Below are 12,779 nucleotides of genomic sequence, written 5' to 3' on the forward strand. Positions count from 1 at the left end.
TATCCACCAAAACTCTAAGATCTCTGTCACAGTCACTGCTGTTAAGTGTGGTTTCTCCCAATTTGTCCTGTTGTGGTTGGCTCTGGGCCAGCTCCTCCTCCAAGGACTATGGGGGTTGTTGTGGGAGAATCCTCACATTATCAGAGGCCGGTTTTACTGCCAACAGCTTCCAACTGTGAAGCGTCTGTGTCAGGGGAAGATTCTGGAAGTGAAGTAGGATCGAAGGAGGAGGTAATTACCGGCAGCCCATTAGCTAATTACCCCATTAGTAAACCATCATCATCATCATTATCATCATTAGATTTAGAAGAGAAGGCATTCATAGATGTTCGCAGATGCAGGTTGATGTCAAGGAAGGAACAACTGTGCAAGTATAGGAAATAAGGGAGAACACCTATGGCTGGGCAATTAGGCTAATGGGTCTGCTGATAAATTGCCAGTGTTGTTGCTTCTCAGCATGGGAGATTATCCATTTGGAGAGAGAGAGAACTGTGTTTTATGTCAGGATTTTACAAGGACTCTTTGAACTGTTTCAGGATTTTACCAGGACTCTTGGACTAATTCTAAGTTAGGTTTGGCTTGATTACTCTTGAAGGTGGGGAGGCTGTGACATCTTCACAGCTGCCTTTATCTGTTTTGCTTTTGTTTTGGCTTATCACAGCCTTCAAAGTTTGTGGTTTGTGAGAGAGCACTTTGGCTGATAAAAGTGTGTTTGGACAGTATTTTTCCTTTGTGATAAACTGCCTTTGTTTACTTTGCAAGAGAGTGTGTGTTTGAATTTCCACTTCAGACTTAATTGGAGCGGCGGGCGGCACCCAGGGAAGGTTCCTTCGGCTGCCCACCAGCTGATCTGCTCGGCAGCGCAGTAGCAGCGAGGAGCCGAAGATGGGGTTTCCCCTTTGCGTGGGCAATGGGGAAACCCCATCTTCGGCTCCTCGCTGCTACTGCGCTGCTGAGCAGATCAGCTGGTGGGCGGCCGAAGGAACCTTCCCTGGGTCTTCAACTCCCAGAGCGGTGGACAAGCGGCGGCTGGACAAGCGGCGGACAAGCGGCGGCCAGACAAGAAAAGCGGCGGCCGGACAAGCGGAAAAGCGGCGGACAAGCGGCGGGCGGAAAAGCGGCGGCCGGACAAGCGGACAAGCTGGGGACAAGCAGAAAAGCGGCGGACAAGCGGGCAGGCAGGCGGCTCCTCAGCTGCTGGGTCTTCCCAGGTGCGGAAGTAAAAACACCATCTGCGCATGTGCGGCCATGGAAAAAGGAGCGCGCATGCGCAGATGGTGTTTTTACTTCCGCACCACTACATCCCGAAAAATCGATTATCGCGGGGGGGTCTTGGAACGGAACCCTCGCGATAATCGGGGGATCACTGTATTATTATTCCCCCTGTTGTTTTACAAGTATACCGAGTTTGCAGAGAGGGGCGGCATATAAATCCAATAAATCTAATCTAATCTAATCTAATCTAAGTGCATTTCTGGTATGTCTAACCATGCTTGGCTAAATAAAATACCCAATGTAATGTAATGAGATTGTTGTGAGTATTGTTTCATATCAAAATAATGGCCCTATAATAATTATTGAAGTTATAGGCATATAAGACTTGGAATATTGTTTCGTGTCAAAATAATGGTCCTACATTTTCCAAAGAGTTTTTCCAGACCACATAGGATCTGTTTGTTTTTCAGACTGTAGATAATGGGGTTTAACATAGGGGTTAAAATGCTATACTGAATGGAGATCACTTTGTCCAGATCCATGAATGATTCTGAACTTGGCTTCATATAACAAATAAATGCTGTAATGTAAAACAAACTCACAACAATAAGATGGGAGCTACATGTAGAAAAAGCTTTCTGCCTGCTTACTGATGATTTTATTTTGAGAATGGATGAAATAATATTAATGTAAGAAACCAGAGTGAAAAGAAATGAGCTGAACCCATAGGCCAAAGTAATTATTAGAAGAGCAATATAATTAGTGAGGGTCTCTGAACAAGACAATGGCAAGAGTGAAGGAAGCTCACAATTATAGTGTTTGATGATATTGTTGCTACAAAAATGAAGGTTTAGCAAAGGCAGGACATTCCCTATGGCACCCAAGAAACCCAGGAACCATGCTCCACCCATCATTTTGTTGCACTTAGCTTTTGTCAAATGTCTCTTGTAATGAAGTGGATCACATATGGCCACATAACGATCATAACCCATGGCTGAGAGGATGAACACTTCTGTACAAGAGGTTTGTAGAAAAAAGAAAATCTGTGCAATGCATCCTTCCCAGGAAATGGTCTTCTGCTTTGTAATAAAATTTGCCAGCATTTTTGGAACAGTGACTGAAGAATAGCAGATGTCAACAAAAGCTAAATGACTAAGAAAGAAGAACATGGGAGTCTGAAAATGAAACTCAGATTTGATCACCAATATAATTACGATATTCCCCAAGACGGTGACTAAATATATGATCATGAAGAAGAAAAAAAGAAAATTCTGTGTTTTTGGATCATTGGAGAGTCCCAGCAGAATAAACTCTGTTATTATGGTTTTATTTTCCCACTCAGATGATTTAGGAACCATAAGATCTGTGATAAAAAGAAACAAAATTAATGAGATCCCAAATTAATGTTGAAAACTAGATGATAGTATAATATATTGATGTTTCTACATCTCTTTCCTCAAAATGCCAATGTAAGTGTTGCTTTTTCATTTTCCTGATGTGTTGGCATTTCCCCCCGCACTTTTGAATTTATTAAGTGTTCTAAAAATGCCCTATATTTAGTATGAATTTATATATCAGTGCATTGATGAAATGACACCCACCTTGTATTTACTGGCTATATATTTACCATTTGTGCTTTTGTAAAGTAAGACATTCCAAATTTACTGATTAGAAATCCAAGTTTATTGTACAGGGATAAGAACACATTTGAATTAATCTTACATTTGATGCTATAGGTATTGTATCAAGAAAAACTGCTTTTATGGAAAAGATGGATACAATCAATATACATTTCTATTTGTGTAGTGTAGAGACGTTTCAGAATTTTCAACCATGAAATGTTAAAGTATTGCTCTAACAGTTCTTTTCACACAGAATTGCCTTTTCCCCTTCTCTTCCTTTCCTTCCCTTCCCTGAACCTGACCTGAGTTTTTATGTCCACCCATCTAATAATAAGTAGGACTATTGATTCTTGTTTTGGATTTCTTTTACCTTTACCACATCTGGCTAAATGAATGGATCTGCTCTAAGAATTAAAAACAAACAAACATTAGATTGTAGTCTATTTAGAAAAATGTCTACATAGGTGCGATGGATTTGTTTTTTCAAAGAGGAGGGACATTGTCTTAAAAATTTGGTATTATTAATCTTCCCTCCAGTAAGCATTGCAGGTACATCCTGCTAATTTTACTCTAGACACTCGTTTATACATATTCTTACCTTTAAGACTTAGCCTTACTGTCCACTTAAAACAAACCTATTTGCAATAACCATTTATATATAACAAAAACCCAACTTGTAGTTAAAGTTAGATTATTCTTAGAAAGCCTTTTGCTCTGATTCTCAGCCACTTATAGTTAATTATGAACCAACCTGTATTTGGGAGATGCCTTCTTCATAAAAATATTGCCCTCTCTTGCAAGCAACACTTGCAACCAGGTGTGATATGAATTTGCCTTTTAGGAAGTAATTGTGCTGCAGCAAAGAAACACTCTATTACTTTGTCACCCTCATTTAAATGATTGGGAGCTTTTCTTGGAATGAAATAATAATAAATAAAAAGGCCTGAGTTGATTATTCCTTCTGGAATTCAGAGCAGGGGAAACCAACTGGGAATCCATCATTCCCAAGTTAAACTATACTCTGCATAGATATGTCAAAAGTATTTTGCTTCTTTTCTCTTTCCTTTTTCATGTTGTTTTAAATGGGCTGCATGTGATGTGTCCATAGGTGGCTGATAAGGCCCATACAGGCATGAAATGTTCTGTCGAATGTTGTGCAGATATGTGTGGGCACCATTGTCACAGCACTTGCAGCTCTGGCTTTGTAGAGTGCTTGCTTCTCTTCTCCTGTGACTGTTCTTCTGGCCTCAGATGTCTGGCACTCTTGGCAGATCAGCATGCACTATTTTGGTTGATCTTGTGCCGGGAGGTGGTGCAGTTATTGAGGAACCTGAAGGAAGATTTCAACATGTCTTTCTATCACTTCCTTTGTCTCCCATGCAATTGCTTTCCTTTAGACTGTTCACCATAGAGAAGCTGTTTAGTGATAAGATAGTCTGGTATCCTACCAACATGGCCTGCCCTGTGTTTCTGGACTTTAATCAACAAGCCTTGGTAGCATGAGCCTGTAATCCAACATGCAGAAGCTGAGGCTGGAGTGGATGGCTTGAGCTCATGAGTTTGAGGCTGCTGTGCTCCTGGGAGAAATGCCGGCCAAAAAAGGCCAAGCGCCAGAAGGTTGCCCTATCCGCTGGGAGGTAAACCGGCCATGTATGAATAAGATGGGAATTGATGGCAGGCTTGCTCTGGAGAGGACCTCAGTTCAGGCACCTTACCCTGCCACTGGATCCTCAGAATTCTATAGAGGCAGATCATGTGGAAGTGATTCAATAGCCTAGCATGTCTCCTATATATGTCCAAGTGTCACTGGCATACAACAGGGTAGTTAGGACTACTGTTCAGTAGATTTTGACTTTTGTAGCGAGGCTTATTCTACATTGGTTCCACAAGTTTGCCAAATGCAGAGTTTCCGTTAGCCATTCTGCAGTTGACCTCAATGTCAATTGTCACTGCATGGGAGAGGGTGCTGACAAGGTATGTAAATTTGTCCACTGCTTGTAGCTTTTGTTCCTTTACTGTGATGGTGGGTTCTTGGTATTTGGCATTTGCATCACTTTGATCTTATTCATTCATTCATTCGTTCGTTCGTTCGTTCGTCCGTCCGTCCGTCCGTCCATCCATCCATCCATCCATCCATCCATCCATCCATCCATCCATCCATCCATCCATCCATCTATCTATCTATCTATCTATCTATCTATCTATCTATTGCATTTTTATGCCACTCACTCCAAATGGACTCTGAGCATCTAACAACAGGTATAAATATAATATAAGTTAAAAACCCAATGAAAAGCATCACTAAGAACATAAGAAGAGCCATGCTGAATCAGGCCAAAGCCCATCAAGTCCAGCATTCTGCGTCACACAGTGGCCCACCAATTGCCCATGGGGATCTTGGGCAGAAAGAGAAGGCAAGACCCTCCCTTTCCCCTGACCCCCAACAAATGGTACTCAAATAGTACTAAAATCACATGTATTATAAAACCATACTTGCAACAATCAGTCTTAGTTCCAGGCCTGGCAGAAAAGCCAGGTTTTAACAGTTTCCAGAAAACTAGTAGGGAGGAGATAATGCGAATATCTGGGGGCAGTTGATTCCATAGGGTCAGAGTGGCCACAGAGAAGGCTCTTCCCCGAGGTCCTGCCAACTGATATTGTTTGGTGGATGGGACCCACAAAAGTCCAACTGTGTGGGCCCTTATTGGACGCAATGAGGTTTGAGGGAGGATATATATTAATAAGGAGACCAAAGTTGTTGCATGCTGCTGCAAAATTATCCACACGGCTTGGCATTTCCTTTTCTGATCCAGCATTCAGGGCCCAGTCGTCAGCAAAGAGGATGCCATATAGCACAGTCTCCTTTCTCTTGGTGACAGCCTGGAGTCTTTGCATGTTGAATAATTTTCGAATGGTCCTGTATCTCAGACTAACTCTCAAGGAAATGTTCAGGAAGGCATCTGACAACATGGTTGAAAATATTATATTTAACAAGATCAGTGTCAATACATACCCTGCTTGATGCCATTTGTGATGGAAAAGGCCTCTAAAGCTTTTCCATTGTCCAGCACATGGGGCATCATACCATTGTGAAATTGATGTACCATCAGGATAAATTTATCAGGGCACCCAAAGTTTTTCATGATGCACCAGTGCCCTTCCTGACGGACAGTGTCAAAGCCTTAGAAAGATCCACAAAGGTGGTGTACAAATCATGATTCTGCTCTTGACACTTCTCTTGGAGCTGTTGGGTAATAAAATTATGTCCACATTGCCACACTTTTTGCAGAAACCAAACTGTGCTTCAAGTAATAGATCCTGTTCTAGGTGATCAGTCAGACAGTTCTGCAACACTCATGGAAGGATCTTGCCTGCAATGGAAAGCAATGATATTCCTCCATGATTATCACAGACATGTCAATTCCCTTTCCTCTTCTAGAGGTGTATGATGGATGCATCTTTCAGTTCCTGAGGAATGGTTCCTTGATTCCAGAAAGACTGGAGCAACTTAGTGAGTTTGCTGACAAACACTGCACCACCATCCTTACAGATCTCTGCTGGTATCACATCAGATCCTTGGGCCTTGCCAATGGACAGCTGGTTGATGGCCTGTAAGATTTCATTCTTTGATGGTGGGAAGTCTAAGTTGTAGTTGATATCCATCTGGGGCATTCTGTCGATCACTTCTATGTTTATGGAAGATGGGTGGTTCAATACAGATTGGATGTGCTTGGACCAATGCTGTAGAATCAGGGTCTTCTCAGCAATGAGAGTTGCACCAGCTGTGTCCAGTAGAGGGGAGCTACTTGAGGGCTGAGGTCCATACACAGTCTGAGGGCTTCGTGTAATCATTTAACATTGTCATCTATGTACAGGATCGCTGTTTCAGCTCCCAGTGAATCAGCATCTACTGCTTTGTTGCTTGCCCATCACCACAGGATTTTTCCTAGGAATTGTGTGTGTGTGTCAAGACCTGCACATGAATTGGATTAAAGTGAGTGAGAGGTGCGTGTAGTCAGCCTCACTCTCTCTTCCCTGATTCTATCTTGCTCCAATATCAGGCAAGAGTTGAGACAGTTGGAGATGGGCTGGGTGCAGTGGTTGACCAAGGCATCTTTCATGTATTGCTGTGTTCTTAGTGTACCACATCATTTGCAGAGACCACCTTCATTAACTTTGTCCTATTCTAGAAGGTTTATTTATTTATTTATTACTTAGATTTGTATGCCGCCCCTCTCCGAAGACTCTGCTCAGTCTTCCAGAATCTGTCTTCACATGCTCGGGTGAAGTCCCTATCTCACCAAAGGTCAATGACCCAATGGCTACTCTCAACTTGGTTTGGCTAGCCGGTTGATCAAGCCAAGATGGCACTTTAGACGGATGCTTAGTAAGAGAGTAGGAATCCTAGTTTGAAAAAAATAAATAAAAAACATTTTAATCCCGGCGTTAGAGCTACCAGCTCACCATTAAATTATTTAGACAGATTTTCAGTACCATTTTAACTGATTCAACTATACAAACAACCTACAAACTGTTCTGGTTTCTGGTAGAAATTTAGTAATTACAAATAACTTTTATTAAATGCATCATTTCATGAATAAAGCAACTCTGTTTATTTCTTTGCTCTCCTGTACTTCAAACACATTCCATATAGCACTCGGTCCATTATTTCTCTCTTAGCCGAATTTCTCACATTCCTCTCCCTGCTTCACTTAAACAAGATTTATTTTCCTAACCACATAACTTTGAAAAACAGCAGCACTGAGTGAATACAATACAAAATACTTTGGCTTACTTTAGCGTGGCAAAACCACATCCATTATTCTTTTCGGCAAGGTTGAAACTCCACCCTTATTCTCCACTGACCCCCTGACATGCCAAATACATCACTACAATATTTAACCCATTCCTCTCCTTAATATCTTCTTCCAGACCTCTGTTCTCTACGTTTCTGGACCCTTCTGAATTTAGGGTTAACCCAGCGAGCGTCTGATTCTCCCTCACTAGATCCTGAACTCATAGCCCCATCCTGTGGCTGGCCTCCCACCTGTTCTACTACCTGTAACCCCGGGCCCCCCACTACTTCATAAACACTATCTGAATCTGAGTCCTCAATATTTTCAACATCCTCCAACTGATCAGGAGTATGTACAACACAAACAAACAAAAACCGCCCAGGCACGAGGAATCTGAGACCTAGCGGACAAAGGCAAGACATCCTAAGAAGTTCGAGCCATCAATACTCCAAAGACTTCACAGACTGTAAGTCACCGATCCTTGACCGATCCCTAACCGACCCCTGCTGCCCATAATTTCAAACCCCAGCAAACTAATTCCTCGCATTTAAAAAGCCTAAAACTCCCTGCCCGATTTCCTTCTGAACTCCCATCAAACTAATTCTAAACTACCAGCGAACTAATTCCTTGCATTTAAACAGCCTAAAACTCACTGTGAGGCCAACCCAAATCTCCTAAAAATGCTATCAGCCTCATTCCCTGCTGAGCCAAACCTACCCGATCTCCTTCTGAATTGCCATCCATCTATCTTTCTGAACTCCAACCTCTTCAAATAAAATCCTGTGATGAATAAGAATCGCCATACCTCTACTATTTTGCATTCCTCGAGATTCATATACCCATTTCCAATTTCTATCATTAATCAATTTATCCCTTCCTCCCCGTCTTTTATGTGTTTCTATAAAAATCATAATATCCACCTTATTTTGCTTAGCCATTCTCAATATCCTATAACGTTTTAAATCAGATCCCAAACCATTTACATTTAAAACCATTATATTACACTCATTCATAATATACAATAATATCCCTTTCCCCCTCTTGTTTCACTCTTGGTTTGTTTGTTTTCTCCTTCCTTACCCCAATTACCCCCCCCCCAAAGTGCCTCCCCTAGTGCTACCCCCACCAAAGGGTAGAGGACAAGAAAAAACCTTGTCGAATCATGAGGCACTATTCCAGATTGCGTTCCCACCCTACTGAGCTCCACTTTCAACTGCTTTTAAATATAATTAAAGAGAAAAATTCCTCTCCCACCGTCCCTTATCCATTTAAATGATTCCTTCTTTTACTTTTTTTTAAACTCCCTTTACCTCCCTCTACCCTTTTCCCTTCTCCCCCACAACAAAAATAAGAATTAACACTGCATTCCAGAAACAAGATTATGGATAAATGGATGAATTCGATGAATGAAACTTATTTGCAACAGCTGATTGGGCGATGGGACAAGGTAAGACAATATATGGCGAGTAGGATCAGAGACCAAGCTATAAGAAACAAGTTGGAATCACTCTATAACATGTAAAGAAATATTTCACTCTTGGGTTTAAATGATTTATACAAGAAATGCCCCCAACTGGTGGTGGGGTATGAATGATTGTCTGGTGGTGGGATCACTGAGCACATGTTATATGTTATGTGTTTTGTGTGTGTGTTTTATATTATAAAAATCAATAAAAATATTAATTAAAAAAGTTTGCAAGCATTTTGGGTGATGAAGAATAATCAACAAATGCTAATTGGCTGAAAAAGAAGAACATGAGGGTTTGAAGAGGAAGCTCAGACTTGACCACTAATATAACAGTTGTGTTTCCCAGGATGGTGACTAAAAATATCAAAGAAAAAAAGAGAGAAAAAAATATCTGTGTGTTGATCATTGACTCTCTCCAAGACTCCTAACAGGATAAACCAAACTGTTGTTCCAGTTTGGTTTTTCAGCCTAGAGGATTCAGAAAAAAATGAATATATAAAAATTATTTTTTTATTACTGCAGTTAATTATTCAGTAAGTACTAGTGCATGCAGATTTCAGTTAAACATACATATTAGAAACATAGAAACATAGAAACATAGAAGTCTGACGGCAGAAAAAGACCTCCTGGTCCATCTAGTCTGCCCTTATACTATTTTCTGTATTTTATCTTAGGATGGATATATGTTTATCCCAGGCATGTTTAAATTCAGTTACTGTGGATTTATCTACCACGTCTGCTGGAAGTTTGTTCCAAGGATCTACTACTCTTTCAGTAAAATATTTTCTCATGTTGCTTTTGATCTTTCCCCCAACTAACTTCAGATTGTGTTCTCTTGTTCTTGTGTTCACTTTCCTATTAAAAACACTTCCCTCCTGGACCTTATTTAACCCTTTAATATATTTAAATGTTTCAATCATGTCCCCCCTTTTCCTTCTGTCCTCCAGACTATACAGATTGAGTTCATTAAGTCTTTCCTGATACGTTTTATGCTTAAGACCTTCCACCATTCTTGTAGCCCGTCTTTGGATATTAGTTTAAGCATCATATTTTGCTTGAGATCCATTCTGAAAATTATAATATATGTTACTGAATATTCTTTTTTTAATATCTGTCACCAAATTGAAAATTAAGTGTTGCCTTTCCCACTTTAAAATCATGTTTTGTTGATTGGTATGATGTTTTAATGGATTAATTCTTTACTTTACCATGCCACAAGAACCCTAAAGAAAATGTTAATAGATATTATCTGAGTGTTCTGTCTCCGCTTATGGAGCATAGATAACACTCTAGGATGCATGCCAGCTAGAGGCATAAATCTTCCTTAATGGGGTGTCTCTGGTATTTAACATTTCACTCACTGTTCAGGGCTTTGCCAGCTTCTGTAAAACTATGAATCAAAATCCATGGAATCAGAAGCAGTCTCTTGAAGCTCCATCTTCATGATGAACGCTGCTCACCATACCTATTCTCCCTTTCTATATTGTCCTATATACATTGACAAAGTGTGGCTAAGTGTCCCATAGATCTAATCAATGTCCCCTTTTAGAGAGGTATTTCTGCCTGGTTCTTATTCTTCTGACCGCACATCTAAGAGAGGGTCCTCAAAGTCCCCATCATCCACTTACTCAGACAATACCCTAATTGGAGATTCTACAGTCTATGGTGATTCCCCAGTCTTCAATTCCCCTTCACTTTCACTCTCAGACTCAGATGGCAAGAACAGTGCCCTGCGATGCCAGTATTCCTCCATCTTCTGGTCCTCAAAATCCGTGACCAGCTGAGCCGGACATGGACCACTTATAACACTGAGACTTTGGTTTCTTCATAAACTCAGAATGGAGAAATTTCAGGAAGTTGAAGTGCATTTAATTTGGCCATATTTGTCATTTTCTTTACAGGTGTTCTTTACAGGTGTTCACTGATTTGCTTGCAAAGCTTCTTAAAAATAGCCAAGTAAGGTTAATGGTCAGTTTACAACAGCCACAATAACCCAGCCAAAATTATTATTTTAAGAAAGCCTTTAATTCAGTTTCTCAATCATTTTGTCATTAATTCTGTACAAAGGTTGTAGGGCTAATTGTGAAAAGTAAAATAAAAAGACATACAAAATTGCAAATACAGTGAAATTTTAAATGAACAGTGACCTTTAATGACAAGAGACCTAGACCCTGGAAGGCTAAAACCCAAAGCTATTTTGTTTTGCCAGGAATGATGCAAATAAGATTTTTCCCATCCGGACCAATACATGTTGTAGGCACTTGGAAAGTATGGCAAAAGCAACATTTTTCTGACTAGGGATAGAGATGTATAGTTGAGTATCATCAGTATGGTGAGGATGCTGTACCCCATGCAATCAGATAACTGCAACATGCAGTATCATGTAGATATGAAAAAAGAGAGACAAGAGCCTTGAGGGACTTATCCTGCAAGGGCCTATGCTTGACCTCTTCTCATCCATGAACACCAATTGCAAATGGTCATAGGAAAATAACAGCTTGCTACAAAATCCTGAGGAAGTTACTGAGAAGGATACTATGGTTGATGGTACTGAAAACTGCCAAGAGATTTGAAAGAGTCAGGATGGTTGTACAAATCCATCTCGAGCTCTCAAGCTCACCAACAAGCATAATTGATGCTCTTTGATGTTATACCTATAATTGGGCCGAATCCAAATGGTAAACATTCAAGAGAATTCATTTCATCCAGGGAATGAGGACACTGTCAGGGTTCATTTCACATTTAAATGATTAAACCATTATGCATACAAAATATATTAAGTTAAGCAATTGTATTTTATTTTTATTAGTGTATCACTTCACAATATTGCAAATTTTTAAGCAGATTATAGCGGCACTTAGTTCAGCTAAGCTATAGACTGTTCAAGCCTCTCATTGGATGGTCCAGTCTTGAAATGTCTTCATTTTGAAAAGATTTGCAAATCTATTCACTTGAGATAGAGAACACATTTCACACATCTGTGTTATGCTTACACATCTTTTGACAGACAAAAAATAAATAAAAATGGTGGCATAGATTTTGGGCTATATTGAATTTGTTTTTTATGAAGATATTTTACTGTTTCAGAAAAAAAACCTGTTTAATTGAATTTCTATTAAGAAGTCAAATGTAAATAATTATTTTAATGGGATGGCTAAAATGGATGAAAAGCATTAATTTCTAATCTACCAGTCTACTACATAGCTGCTGCTTTAAAAGGAAATGGATACTTTCCCCTTTCTCTCCACAAGTCTCTTTTGTACTTTCTGGCAATAATACAATGAACAAGAAGAAAATTACTACTTTTGAGTAGTTTGAAAGCTAATTTTGCATGCCTTGAGTATGAATAAAAAGAATCTTGCAACTGATTTTAATAAAAGAGGAGTTGGACAAAATACTTGATTGTTTATTTCTTTTCCCTAATTTTGTGAGTAAAGAAAACAGATGTTATTGCCTACAGGCTTGACTAAACTAAAAGAAATTAGTCTTTTTTTTATCATTATTCAAGCACCATCAAGAGTGGAGAGTCATTCATGCAAGAATTTTTATTTTTATTGTATTGATTTGTTTTTGTCAAGCATACATAAGATTACAGTAAAAGTATAAATATATATACATGAGATGGTTATGAGTACATAAGTACATTGCTGTACTTATGCGCACTCTTACAAATTTGGT

General features: G+C 39.7%; 1 protein-coding gene across 1 annotated transcript; it reads right to left on the reverse strand.

The window, feature by feature from the left end:
* Nucleotides 1–1,583: 1,583 nt before the first annotated feature.
* On the reverse strand, nt 1,584–5,807 carry LOC139153972 (olfactory receptor 5AR1-like). Its single transcript, XM_070728398.1, has 2 exons — nt 5,528–5,807; nt 1,584–2,578 (listed from the first exon to the last, which is right to left on the reverse strand). Exons 1-2 carry the CDS (start codon nt 5,805–5,807, stop codon nt 1,584–1,586), a joined length of 1,275 nt encoding a protein of 424 aa, XP_070584499.1.
* Nucleotides 5,808–12,779: the final 6,972 nt, after the last annotated feature.

The sequence above is a fragment of the Erythrolamprus reginae genome, chromosome Z (assembly GCF_031021105.1).
Source record: "Erythrolamprus reginae isolate rEryReg1 chromosome Z, rEryReg1.hap1, whole genome shotgun sequence".
Taxonomy (NCBI): Eukaryota; Metazoa; Chordata; class Lepidosauria; order Squamata; family Dipsadidae; genus Erythrolamprus; species Erythrolamprus reginae.

Excerpts from the sequence above, each read along its gene's own strand:
- LOC139153972 (XM_070728398.1), bottom strand. The coding sequence starts at position 5,807 with ATGTTGTCAGATGCCTTCCTGAACATTTCCTTGAGAGTTAGTCTGAGA. Across the intron at positions 2,579-5,527 it reads GTCCAATAAGGGCCCACACA|ATCTTATGGTTCCTAAATCA; the intron begins GTTGGACTTTTG and ends TTTTTATCACAG.